This window comes from Octopus sinensis, linkage group LG16 (genome assembly GCF_006345805.1).
Source record: "Octopus sinensis linkage group LG16, ASM634580v1, whole genome shotgun sequence".
In the NCBI taxonomy this organism is placed as follows: domain Eukaryota; kingdom Metazoa; phylum Mollusca; class Cephalopoda; order Octopoda; family Octopodidae; genus Octopus; species Octopus sinensis.
The window spans coordinates 6,423,947-6,438,946 of record NC_043012.1 but is presented as its reverse complement, the minus strand read 5'-3'; the positions used below and the strand labels follow the sequence as shown (position 1 = coordinate 6,438,946).

Below are 15,000 nucleotides of genomic sequence, written 5' to 3'. Positions count from 1 at the left end.
AATCAGTATTTTTCAACCAAAACTGCTCAGCAGAGATTTAACCAATTCCAGCTTTAACATAACTCTAACAGAATACTTTACAACGCCTTATAGCTATGACCCATGAAGAATATATAGGTCTTTATATTTGCATGCGTTTAGCTCTGTGTAGTACGTGTGTATATAGGGGGGTGTACATTACAGAGAGTGTCTGTGTGTATATTGTTAAATGTATATATATATATATATACCTGTATATGTATATCTACATACACAGAGAGTGTGTGCTTTTATTGTTTACATATGGAAACATTAAAACTCCCATTTATATTGTTTACATACACAAAACAATAAAAAAAAGACGTTTACAAAAACGTATGGAGATCATTGGAGAATATGAGTGTGCGTGGTGTGGTGTGTGTGTGCGTGTGTGTGTGTGTGTGCGTGTGTGTGTGTGTGTGTGTGTGTGTGTGTGCAGGTGTCTATGCAATTACAATATTTCGTTATCTTAATCTCATCTTCACTGTCTGTCCAACCGAAGAATTTTCACTTTGTTACTAGTTTTTTATTCTTATATATTTTATACGTACATACATACACTACATATATATAGATATATATAATATATATATATATATATATATAGAGAGAGTGGAGAGAGAGAGAGAGAGAGAGAGAGAGCAACTGAGAGACATATAAATACACACATACATATGATGTTGTGGTTTGTGTGTATGTATGTGTATATATATATATAATTATATATATTATATATATAATATATATATATATATTATATAAATATATATATATGTATGTATAAAGTTATGAACACAAAACAATGGCTTGAACATGAATGAATGAATGTGCTTTTTGCTATCAGATTTCATATTTAGGAAACAGAAACTCCCTTTAGATGGTGTATGTGGACAACAAATATATTTAAGCAATTTAGTAGACTCTGAGCCACCACTGTTTTGACATGAATGTGCCTCTTCAGTCATTGTGAGCTCAACACTTGGATCTCTGACTGAATAGGCGTAATTGTACTGAACACTAGTGTCTCAGAGTTCACTGCTTCATTCACTGAAGCAGTGAAGCATGTGTGTTGTCAACACACATTATCAAAACAAAGTTGTTCTCTGAAAAATGAAATCCAACAGCAAAATGTATTTGCATATCCAAGGTTCAAAAATTTGTCAAAATGTCTTAAGAATGAATATACATGTCATTTCATATACAGTATTGGATGGGATGTAAGATGCATATTTCTTTTTAAAAAATGCCTAAAAAATCAACCTGAGTTTATATGCAAAGTTGGGTCTTTTACTCATGCTTTAATGCACTAAAAACATTTTTATTGAATATATGCTGTTGAAATTGGGTTGCATCTAATACACATGTGCATCTTATATACCATCAAATATAGTACATATGCGTGTGCATGTCTGTGGTTTGTGTATGTGTGTGTGTGTGTGTGTATACAAATATTCTATAATCATGCTTATAATTATAGAATATTTGTATGATTTTACCTGAAAAGGTTATTTTAATGTACCAAACTATTTGGTAAAATAATTCATTATTAATTAATTAATTGATTAATTAATGAATTAATTAATTTTACCCTTTTATTATTATCATTATTATATATATAGATTGCCATGATAGATCGCTACCCACTACACATTCTTTATTTTCTCTCCTTGTTCTTTCTTTCTGTGGAAGAGCGTAGGCTCGAAACGTTAAAGACTTTTCCACTTCCCAACCGTTATACTAATACATCTGTTTTTTGCCTACACCACCTGTCTTTGTCTTTTGTTTTTTTGTGAATTCTCTCCCTATATGTGTGTGTGTGTGTATATGTTTTATTTAAGCTCTTGAGAGAGTTGAAACCAGTCACTAACAAAATGATAAAAAGACTTGTGGCATCAAGAGAGTTCCCAGTGTTTGTAAATTTGTGGTTGAGTTGGCTTGTAGATTTGTTGGTTGAGCTGTTGATGCACACACTTGGGTCCAAGCATCTCTTCACCTAAAGAATCTCAGATGAAGAATCCTTGGAATGTCTTACTAATCTTCACTGTGCCGCTAATAGATTAGATTTGGAGAATCTGTGTCAGGTCTTTTTGCTCTTTCATCATAAAAACCTATTTCTAGAATTTTATGTTAATTTGTGGGTACATAAACTACTACACCTATGATGATATGTATGTATGCATGCATGTATGTATGTATGTATGCATGTATGTATGTATGTATGTATGTATGTATGTATGTATGTATGTATGTATGCATGTATGTATGTATGTATGTATGCATGTATGTATGTATGTATGTATGTATGTATGTATGTATGTATGTATGTATGTATGTATGTATGTATGCATGCATGCATGTAAATATGTATGTATGTATCTATGTGGGTGTATATGTGGTGTGTGTGTGTGTGTATGTGTGTGTATGTGTGTTCTAACATTGAGGCACCATTTCTATTGGTTCATTTTATTGACCCTAGCACTTTGTTCAATATTTATTTTGTCGACCATAGAAAAGTAAAGTTGACCCAGGCAATATAATGTGTGTGTGTGTGCAAATGTATTCAAGTATGTATGTGTGTATGTATGCATCGGTTGTGCACGTGTATATGCATGTCTATATGTGTGTGTAAGTATTCATGTGTTTGTGTGTGTGTGTGTGCATGCATACAGACTGGTTCATATTGGTGATGGCTAACTAAAGGAAAGATGATGCTTGCTCTTACAAACAAAAACGGTCTGCTTATTCAAGGATCTAGTTTAGCTAATAATGATATTTTTTTAGACAAAATTTCCCCTTTTTTTACAGATTCCATCCACAAGACAGACTCGTTCATGTGAGTACCGGTCAGATTTTTAACCCAATCCGAAAACAAAAAAAAAAAATCGAACCCCTCCCCCCCACAACTTCATTCTTTACCACCAATATGGCCACCACTAAGCATTTTTTATTCATATGCAGTGGTTATTAGAAATACTATCCAATGCTTTTATTCAACAGTTTTTTTTTTCAATGCTATCAGAACACTCCCTAATTGCATTTACATCTCTGTGCAGCCCTGGCAACAATACCCCACCATGCATGAAACGATATCAACAGCCTGAGCTGTTTCTTTTGATCATAGGAAATGCATGGTACTATTTCGGTCTAAAATTTTGCATAAAATTTCATCTCAATTGCGCTTATGATCCAAAAGCAAACTAATTTAGCCGATATATTTTGTTGCAAATTCTTCATAAAGCACTTTCTTTCGCAGGAAGCATGCAAAACAGAATTCTTGGGCTGAGAGAAACACATAGCATAAAGCTTCTATTCTATATCAATTAACCTTTTTTTTTTTTTTTTGCACATTAAGATTTTTCAGTTTCTTATCATTTACCTTTTTTTTTTTGCAAGAATATCGGCATTTTTTTAGTACTTCACAATTAGTCAAATCAATTCAATACCCAAGCTAACAATGGAACCGCTGTGCAGTCACTAACCTTACAAGAAATAGCAGCCTAACCTCCCTTAAATCACACCCTTCTGTTTTAATTCTTTTACTGCTAGAATCAAATATATCCAGTCAGAATTTCGTAATCCTTAACTACAGAAAGGAGTTGTAGATACCAATCTATCTTTGGTTAGATAATGTCATGTCTGAAACTATTTTATGGAAGTTTATGGAAGCAATATGACTTGTAGAAAATACCAGTTCCATTTTTTGGTAGATATTTTACATCATTACTGGAATAACCATGAAATTTCATTTCACAGTTAAAGGGTTAAAAATGGAAGTATATATGGATTAATTGGGTCACTGGCATGCAGGTAGATGGAATGATTGCAACTAGTGTCCTTGATTTGAGGTCTTTTCTGCTATGACTAGTTAACAATGTAATACTAGTTCTATCTCTGTTTACATGGCTTAATGGTTAGAGTATTAAGCTCACAACAGTTAGGCCATGAGTTCAAGTCTTGGGCCAAGTGGTATATTGTGCTCTTAAGTAAGTTACTTCATTTTATGTTGCTTCAGTTCCCTCAGCTAAAATTGACTACTGGTGCTAAGTAGGGATTAACTGTGCCACAGACTAATGAGTCTTATGCTCTCAGTCGTGTAAATTGCCCAAGAAATGAAATAAGCTAATTGAAACAGACATTATCAATTATATGCAATGGAAGTAGTATTAAGTTAAAATTGCCATCTATATATCATATTTAATGTAAATACATAATTGAAAGGCAAATTTACTATGGTATTCATCCAGAGTTAACATCTCTTATGGATGTGCTGTGTTTAAAAGCACAATATGTGTAGGAGGGAGATGAAAACCATCTCAGCAATGACTAACAGGAATGCTAGATTCATTTCAGCTTCTTGAGCCTGACTGTGAGTACAATGGTATGTACTCACAGTCAACTGCATGTTTACATAATATTTGTCACCTTTAATACATAGAAATACTGAATAAATATTCACTGATATTGTGAATAGCTGCTTGACTTGAATAAAAATTCATTATACGCAATACAAGCAATATTAAATTAAAATAGTCATCTGTGTACTATGATTAATATAAATACATCTTTGAAAAACAAGTTACTGCAGTATTCATGTGGAGATAATATCTTTTATGGATGTACTATGTTTTAAAAACACAGTACATATCAGAGAGAGATGAAAATCATCCCATTTGTGGTGAGTAAGAACATTAGAGGCATATCAGCCTTTTTTTAACTATGTCTCTAGTCAGCATCAGAATTAAGACCCTCTATCTCCACCTGTGAATTAAATCAGGAGCTGTACCATTATAAATGTGTTTTGAAACTTTTAAACAACAAATAAATTTGCTTCTTAACCCCCTAGCACTTAAACAGGCCATATCTAACCCAAATATTCAACCTGTCTTATGTTCAAACTGACCAGATCTGGCTTCTCCCACCTACCCTACAGTATCATTGTAAACAATCATAGCATTGAAATTCCAAATCTACAAGATAATGATATATTCAAAACAATCTGAATGGATAAGCATTACACTTGATATCCGAATGCTAAAGTGTTAAATCACAGCTGTTAATGGAGCCATTCTCTGTCTTCTACTTGAAAATGTTCTCAAGAACACTGCTCTCTAACAGTACTGTAATTGTTCAATATTTCCTCATATCGCAATGGCCCAGTGGTTAGGGCAGCGGACTCACGGTCGGAGGATCGCGGTTTTGATTCCCAGACCGGGCATTGTGTGTGTTTATTGAGCGAAAACACCTAAAAGCTCTACAAGGCTCCAGCAGGGAGTGGTGGCGATCCCTGTTGTACTCTTTCACCACAACGTTCTCTCACTCTCTTTTCCTGTTTCTTGAGTAATGTTGTGATGGACTGGCATCCCGTCCAGCTTGGGTGGGGGACACATACGCCACAGAAACCGGGAAACTGGGCCCATGAGCCTGGCTAGGCTTGAAAAGGGCGACGTTTATCGTTTTTATTTCCTCATATAATATTGCATAGTGTAGTATCATATGGTATAGTTATAGAGTATGACATGAGGGGGATTTGGCTGTTATTTCATGTAGAATGGATGACCAAGCAGTGGCTCCTTCCTTGGATTGTAGTTGAGTGTAATATATAGCAATGATGAAATAGATGAGTCAGTGAGGCATTGGACTGGAAGTTCAAACTTGCTGTGGGTCTTTTGTTGTGTTCCTAAGCAGGACAATTTATTGGACATGCTTCAATTTACCTGTCTGTCAATAATAATTATCTGCAGTAGATTGGCATCCTCTCCATGAGGGGAGGTTTCTCTCATCCTTTACACGTCATGAAACCAGAACTAACCACTGACTCTCAGCCCCACTGCCTTCATTCAAGGTTTTGGAATACATTTACCAATTATATGTAACGTAACTGGTACCACCAAATATTGTAACTAGTACCTTTATGAAGTGGTGTTTTCATCCTGTCTCTCCTATTAATACTACAATCTACCCTGTCCCTCAAAACATAATAATTCAATGCATCCTACTGACATGATGCACCAATATCTCGCCCCCCCTCCCACTGCCCACCTCTGATACCATCCAGATTTTGTACTGACCACTTTGCCTAACACTTGTTTCTCCTGGATCAAGCTCCATCTGGAATTATGTTCCCACCCATGTTTCTTTCTTCCACAGCAAACCTTGCAAGAATTCAAACTGGATATTAATTGCACCAAATATTCCTATACTTGTTACCACCTTTTTCTTTAGGGCAGCCTTTACACAAAAGAAGGGGAAAAAAGGGCTATGGGCTTTTCTTATTTTTCTCAAACAAACAAACCAAAGAATGGTAATAGTGCTGACATTTATCCTTCTGAGTTCCAGCATGGAAGACTGACCTTTAGGAGCAAGCTTGTAATGAATTGAAATCATAACTCAAAGTCTGATTGCCACTTGCAGCTGTTAATTCTTTCGCTGATGCCTTCAATAAAAACATTATTTTCACTTCATCTTCATCAAAATTCTGTATTTATGTGTCTATGTAAGAAATTTTTGTTTTTTATTTTCACAAGCATTAACCCTGATGGCATCGTGTTTTTAGGAACAGCACAGTGACAGACTAAATATATAAATATTCAAATAGAAGACCAAACTTTAGGGGTAACAATACGATGAACTGAAGTCATGAGTTTCGTTGCTACTTGCAGCTATACAAAATTGTTCTTGGTCTGGTAGCTAGGTTTTACTGAAGAGGACGACTTAGACTAAAACATATCTAAAGTTGTCATGTTGTCACCATTGCTATCAAAAGTTTAACTAATTCTCTCTGCATACCTTGATTTAACATTATTACTTAGTTGAAATTTGGAATTCTCCTTCATTCTCCTTTTGTGAAAAAAATTCATTAATCCTAATGGTTTGTCTTCTCATTTTGAATATGATTTCCAATAATTAAAAATTATTTTCAGATTCACTTCAGTTTTCTATGATAACCTGACCTTGACTCTGTGTGCGTGAGTGAATGTATGTATGTTATGATTTAGTTTTATTTCTAGATTGAAGAAAGACCTGGTTTCTAACCTAGATCCAAGGCTCCTTCATTGCAATTTCAGCAACATCAACAGGATAGTTATGCATGTATGGGTGTATATATATATACACCATGATAGATCGTTAGCCACTACACACATTTTTTTCTCTCCTTGTTTTTTCTGTGTTCCTTTCTGTAGAAGAGCGTAGGCTCGAAACTTAAAAGACTTTTTTTCTATTCCTGAGCATTATACTAATACATCTGTTTGTTTTCTACATCACCTGTCTTCGGATTCTGTTTTTTTCGTAAACTTTCCCTATATATATATATATATATATATATGCAAATCTTTGGAGTCAGTGCATGTGCAGATGAGTATGTTTTGTTTTATGTATGTATATTCATATATATAGTTGCATGTCTAGACATGTGCATATAAAATCATATACTAAACTTTTGGAAAGTTTTACATATTTTGACACTTTCGTCAATAGCTTTTTTTTTCTGGTTTTGAGAAACCTTTTTCCTCAAGATATCTTGAGGCAGTTTGTTATATAACCCTAGGGCTCCAATAACTATGGCTATAAATCTGAACTTGTGATCCAGTGGAGTAGCTATAAGTTTTTCAATAGTTCAACATAGGTGTTTTCTTTTTTGATGATTTTCAGCTCTAACAACTGCTGGACAAGTGATTTCCCCTCCGTGTGTGTGTGTGCGTGTGTGTGTGTGTGTGTGTGTGATAGAAAGAGCGAGAGAGAATATGTATTAATGCATGCATACACGCATATATGTATGTATTATGTATGTATGTATGTATGTATGTATGTATGTATGTATGTATGTATGCATGTATGTATGTGGTAACACATATATTCCATTGTTATTTCATTGTCCATACTAAGGATATTCTCCATATGAATTATTCTACCAGATGTGTTGTTACTGAAGTTAACTGTAGTAGTTTAGCCTGTGAACCTGAGTTCAATCCTTGGCTCAACCAAACCCTATATACTTTTGATCAGCAGTTCTCAATGTATATATACACATGACCCTTTCACATAAGATTTTGTTGTTAAATCTTACGTGCAATACAGTGATTATACATCTACAATTCACGAAATATTTTAACAATTTTTTTTTCATTCAGTTCACATTAATATTTAAGTATAAAACTATAATATGAATATTTTTTGCTCAACATTGAATGGGGTATAAAAGTCCATTGGAATAATACAGGAACCATAGGGGTTTACAGGCAAAAAATGGTTGAGAACCACTACTCTGGAGGTAGAAGAAACAGGAAGAATATTCTTCATATGGACAATGCAATGACCACAATCTACCCCCATAGTTTTGATAAAAGTATTCAATTCCAAATGTTTAGAACATAACTGAAGATGATGGACATCTGAAGATGACCAGAGGCCACATCTGCCAAAAGGTTGAATGTTAACAATTATTAAAATCAATTCAATACTCAAGCCAACAATGGAACTTTTGTGCAGTCGCTGGCCCTGCAAGAAATAGCAGCTGGACCTCCCTTGAATGACACACTTCTGTTTTAATTCTTTTGCTGTAGAAATCTGATACATCTGCCCCAAATTTCATAACACACACACACAAACACACACACGCACACACACACACACTTACATACATACCTAGAAATACCCAGTTTCATGAAAAAAGAACAAAAGGAACTGGTACGGATTCTCCAAATTCAATATATTAGTGGCACAGTGAAGTCTGTAAGACATTCAAAAATTCTCCATCTGAAATTCTTATGTGAATAGATGCACACACTTGGATGTGTACATTGCCAATTCAACCAACACACCTACTCAACCATATATTCAGAAACATCGGGAAATCTCTTCACTCAAAATGTCTTGTCACTTCGTTAGCGACTGGCTTGAACTCTTTTAAGAATTTTAATTAAACTCAAACAAAAATCACATACATATATACATATATATATATACATGCATGCATATATACATACACACATACATGTTTCATCATTGAATCTGTATAAAATGTTGCCGAGAGATGAAATTCTAGGAGAGATGAAAGGCAAACACAAGCAAAAACTCCAGACTGAGTTGAATGCAGAAAAGAGTGGAACACAAGACAAGAGGTACAAGAAGATCTGTGGAAAATAGTGATGGTGTTGGAATGGGAGTATTGGATGCAGCTGTTTGGGTGATGACAATGTGGCATGGCTGAGTGGATGGCATTCTGCATGTTTTGCCGGCAGTACTTTTTGGAACTGAAGGCAAACACCCACCCACACACACACATACACACAACCCTCTCACACATTTGTATTTGTATGAGAATCAGAATCGAAATCGATCAACATCAATGGAAATTGTAGCTGTGATACCAGTGCCGGTGACACGTAAGCGAACCATCCGAACGTGGCCATTGCCAGCCCCGTCTGGCACCTGTGCTGGTGGCACGTAAAAAGCACCCACCACTCTCATGGAGTGGTTGGCATTAGGAAGGGCATCCAGCCGTAGAAACATTGCCAGATCAGACTGGGCCTGGTGCAGCCTTCTGGCTTCTCAGACCCCAGTTGAACCGTCCAACCCATGCTAGCATGGAAAGCAGACGCTAAATGATGATGGTGATGATGATGATGATGATGTGTAGAAAAATACATGTACTTATAAAAAGAGGGAGAGGAGGAGAGGGAGAGGGAGAAGGAAGGAGAGTGGGGTGTGGGCAGAGAGAAAAATATTACAATTTATTAATCTAACAAGATTGAGACAAAAACACATTCCTTCTCTTCATACACATAAACAGAGAAAGAAAGAGAGACAAAGTAAGAAACGTGAGAGAAACATAAAAACGTCTGATGTCAAATAAGTCTTCATCGAATCATCAAAGCCAAATAGCTGGCACCAAAGCAACTGTGTGTGCAAAACGTCTTATACCCTAATTGTGTGCATAGGCAAACTAGTGAGTATAGATAGACAAGAGTAAAGTTTTGGCTGTATGGAAGTGGAAAAGTCTACCTTTGAAGACATACTTTTGGGTGTAGAGAGATGTTTTGTGGTGATGCCAAATAGTGGGGGAAGAGATAAATAAAAGGGAAAATACTGAAGAATACAGAGAAAATGGTAAAGAGTGAGATGAGGTCACAGATTGATTCATATATTGGACTGCAGTTTAATAGGGGGAGATAATCAATAAGAATGCTAATAGGTCTAATAGGAGAAGAGAATTGATAAGAATGCTAATAAGTCTAATGGGGGAGATAATCAGTAAGAATGCTAATCAAGGGAGATAATTAATGAGAAACGAATTTGAGAAAAACAGACAGCATTTTTTTAACCCCAGATCAGCTTTGAGTAAGTGAGTTTTATAATCAAAAGTATTATTGTAGCTGTGACCATTCCATCATTTCCCTCTGTGCAGAGAATATAGGGTCATGTTATCCAACTTGTCCTTTTCTAAGAATGTGCAAATTAGGGAAGATTTAGCTGCAATTTCTAGCACATCAAGTGGCTAAATACATGTTCGCTTGTGTAGCTCAGTCAAAGAACAGGAGAATAGTAAGGCAGACAACATTACCATTCCTAGCACTTTCTAAGCATTCTTTCTCTTTATTTCTCTTATAATGTTACATAAATTATTTATGTCTAATAGTTACAATTAATGTTAAAACCCATTGATCACTATTATTAGATCAATCATTATAGGACTTGCCATGAAATTAAACAGGATCTGCTAATACATTAATCCCAGTAGATGTTTGAAGTCAAAGGGGAGAGAAAGAGACAGACAGACAGACAAAGTTAAATATTGTATCGTAATGTATTGTAATGTATTTTAGGCAAGTTCTCTAACATTTCCGCCACTCTGCCGCTCTTCTCCACACTGCTTTATATTATAATATAATTACATAAATATGGTTACAATCAATGCTGTGGTGACAATTGATTACTATTAAATCCTCATTAACAACCTATTTAAGGATGCAATCCAATCATCTTGTAATAAACTGCAGTTAATCAGTTCTGGTCAAATGCAGAAAGCAACCTCATTTATACATTTACATTTATTTTTATTTTTACCAGCTCTCGTTATCTACAAGATGTCACTGTGAGCCAGAATTTTCTATTTTCCTTGCTGTTAAGTTATGTAGGGATTGTGAAACTTCCTTGCTTTTCTCCAGATAGGTAACCAGTTACATTGTGCAAAAGTTCCTAATTGCAAAATTGCAACTGCAGGCACGACCAGGAAGTTAGGAAACTCACTTTGCAGTCACAGAGTTTTGAGTTCAGTCTCATTGTGTGACACTTTGAGCGAGTCTCTTCTTCTATACTCTTGGGCTGACCAATGTCTTGGTGAGTGAATTTAGTCAGCAGAAACTGTGTTGATGCCCAGCATGTGTATACACATGCATACACACATGCATATATATATATACACATAGATAATACAGGGTGTTCAAAAAGTCTCTCCTCAGTAAGTATTTTATTCCAAAATAAATATTTCTGAGATGGTATAAGACTACAGTAGAATATATCAGACTTTGCAAGACTTGAAAAAACTTTATAAGAGATGTTTAAAGTGTCGTCCTTAATTTTCAATACTACATAAGTTGACTCTTCTACACATGTTTTGAAATACATCTTGGAGAATCTCATGTGGTATGGACCGTGTGATGGTTATGATTGCGTCTTTTAGCTCATTAATGGTTTTTGGGCGATTCTTGTACTCTGATCCTTTATTTGCTCCCCAGAAAAAATGTCTGGTAGTGTTAAATCAGGCGATCTTGGTGGCCAAAGTCCCTTCGAAATAATCTGTTCACCAAAAACCTCTTGAAGTAGCGCCGTGATGATGCACGAAGTATTTGCTGTAGCTCCATCTTGCTGAAAGTATGCATTATTAATTTCACTTTCAGTGAGTTGACCTACAAATGGATAGAAAATATTTTATCATTATCTCTCAGTGTTGATGGTGTCTTCAAACAATTCACTGCAGAGCGACCTTTTGAACACCCTGTATATATATATATTATCTATCTATATTATATATATGATGTGTATGTGTGTGTGAGTCAGTAAAAGTAAGCACTCATTTATTTGTCAATAAACTGGATATATTAATTAAAGTATGCAGTATTATAGATCCATTCCTACCAATCTCACCAATTAGTTTTGTACTGGATATAAGATAACAAGTGGTTATATTATATCTGCACATGCACTTTGGAAATGCAATCTCTAAGGGGGTATATGTGTAAATATCATTATCGTTTAATGTCTGTTTTCCATGCTGGCATGGGTAGGATGGTATGACTGAGGTCTGGAGAGCTAGCAGCTTCACCAAGCTCCAATCTGATCTGGCAAGGTTTCTGCAGCTGGATGCCCTTCCTAATGCCAAACACTCCAAGAGTGTAGTGGGTGCTTTTTACATGCCACTGGCACAGTAGCTAGTCGGGGCACTGGCCACAGCTGCAATATTGGTTTTACTTAACTCAACAGGTCTTCTCAAGCATATCATATCGTCCAATGCATCAGGGGTGCTCTTAACTGGGCCAGATATGTGTGGCTGCAATCTCACTTTAGTTTCCAGGTCTTCTCTATACATACACACATGCATGCACACACACACCTACATACAACAGGTTTTATTTGGAACTGAATGCTTCTATTTAAATTACTGGGGTAGATTGTTGTCATTGCATTGTCCATACAAAGCATATTTTCCATTTTACTCTAATACTTGTGTTGCTATTTGTAAGTTATATCTATATATGTAATACATGTGTATGTTGTGTGTCTTTGCATTTATCCACAACAGCCTGGCAACTAGAGTTGGTTTGTTTATGTCCTTGTAATTTAGTAACTTGGCAAAGGAAAATATGAACTAACAGAATAAGTGTCAGACTTATCTAAATGTAAATACTGATGCTGCTTTGTTTGGCTAAACCCTTCAAAGCAGTGCTCCAGCTTGGCCACTGTCTAATGACTGAAACAAGTAAAAGAATATAAAAGAATGCAGATCTTAATGCATTTCATAAGATTCCACTGTTGCAGGTTTTACACTGAGAAAGATTTTAGTTAGGTCCTAGCTGTACAATATATATGAAAAAATGGAAGGCAAAGTCAACCTCGGAGGATTTTGAACTCAGAACATGAAGGCAGACGAAATGCCAGCTAAGCATTTTGCCTGGCACACTACAGATTCAATAATAATAATAGTAATAATAATAATGAGAAAATAATAGCAATAACCCTTTCTACTAAAGGCACAAGGCCTGAAATTTAGCAGGAGGATACAAGTCAATTACATCAACCTCCAGTATTTCACTGGTACTTAATTTATTCTTTTTTATTTTATGTACAAGGCCCAAAATTTTGGGGGAAGGGCCAATCGATTAGATCGACCCCAGTACAGAACTGGTACTTAATTTATCCACCCTGAAAAGATGAAAGGCAAAGTTGACCTTGGCGGAATTTGAACTCAGAAAGTAGAGACAGACAAAATACCAGCTAAACACTTTACCTGGTGTGCTTCCAATTCAATAATAGTAATAATAATCCTTTGTACAATAGGCACAATATTTGGGGGAAGGGGATAAGTCAACCCCAGTGTTTCACTGGTACTTAATTTATTGACCCCCGAGCGGATGAAAGGCAAAGTTGACCTCGGCGGAATTTGAACGCAGAATATAGCAGCAGATGAAATAGCACTAAGCATTTCAGCCAGTGTACCAATGATTCTTATTTCTTTATTGCCCACAAGGGGCTAAACATAGATGAGACAAACAAGGACAGACAAAGGTATTAAGTCGATTACATCAACCCCAGTACGTAACTGGTACTTAATTTATCGACCCCGAAAGGATGAAAGGCAAAGTCGACCTCGGCAGAATTTGAACTCAGAACTTAACAGCAGACAAAATACCGCTAAGCATTTCAGCCAATGTGCTAACATTTCTGCCAACTCACAACCTCTGATAATAAAAATAATAATAATAATAATGATAAAAATCCCTTGTACTATAAGTACAAGATCTGAAATTTGGAGAGATGGCTAGTTGATTAAATCAACCCCAATGCTCAACTGGTACTTATTTTATTGACCCCGAAAGGACAAAAGACAAAGTCAACCTTGGCAGAATTTGAACACAGAACATAGAGATAGACGAAATTCCACTAGGCATTTTGGCCGTCATGCTAACATTTCTGCCTGTTCACTGCCTCAATAATAAAAATAATAATAATAATAATAATAATAATAATAATGATGATGATGATGATAATGATAATAATAAGTGTAATCTGGGATTGCATACAATGATGCAATGAACTTCTCTGCCCTAGGTGTACGGAAAACACCCAGCGAGAAAAGGAAGAAAATTTGACGAAAGAAGGAAAATAATAATAATAATAATAATAATGATGATGATGATGATAATGATAATAATAAGTGTAATCTGGGATTGCATACAATGATGCAATGAACTTCTCTGCCCTAGGTGTACGGAAAACACCCAGCGAGAAAAGGAAGAAAATTTGACGAAAGAAGGAAAATAATAATAATAATATAAAAATATAACATTTTCTTCATGGTTAGCATGTAATTAGGAATCTGGAAATATAAAATAGAGGCAGATCAATTGATATATAGATAAATACTGAAAAAGAGTAGTAGATTAATAGATAGATAAATAGACAGAGAGAGAGAGAGAGAGTAGAAGAAGAAGACAGAGAGATTAATAGATAGGTGGATCTTGACACACTATATCCTTTACTTCAATCACCTCAATTCCTCAAATTGACAAGAGATAAATAGATAAACAAATAAAGGTACATAGATAACAGTGAAGACAAATGGATTGATACATAGAGAATAGTTCTTGGAGATTATATCTGTATGTATTTGGCTAAAGCCCAAATGAAATATCTGTTGATGACTTTGATGATAAGTCAACGCTCTGCACATCAAACACTTCAAGAAAATAAATTATACGATGATTG

The 15,000-nt window shown here is 35.4% G+C and overlaps 1 protein-coding gene across 4 annotated transcripts in view; it reads left to right on the top strand.

The window, feature by feature from the left end:
- Positions 1 to 15,000, top strand: part of LOC115220440 (synaptogenesis protein syg-2) — a 675,863-nt gene that overhangs the window by 617,702 nt on the left and 43,161 nt on the right. For 2 of the 4 annotated variants that reach the window (XR_003882533.2, XM_029790569.2), the window contains exon 14: positions 2,824 to 2,851. The exons of the other annotated variants lie outside the window; for them this stretch is intronic. Coding sequence is in view for 1 of the 2 variants with exons in the window: in XM_029790569.2 (XP_029646429.2) it covers positions 2,824 to 2,851 (28 nt within the window). In the remaining variant the exon portion in view is untranslated. The remainder of the gene's footprint in view (positions 1 to 2,823; positions 2,852 to 15,000) is intronic. 4 annotated transcript variants of the gene reach the window in all.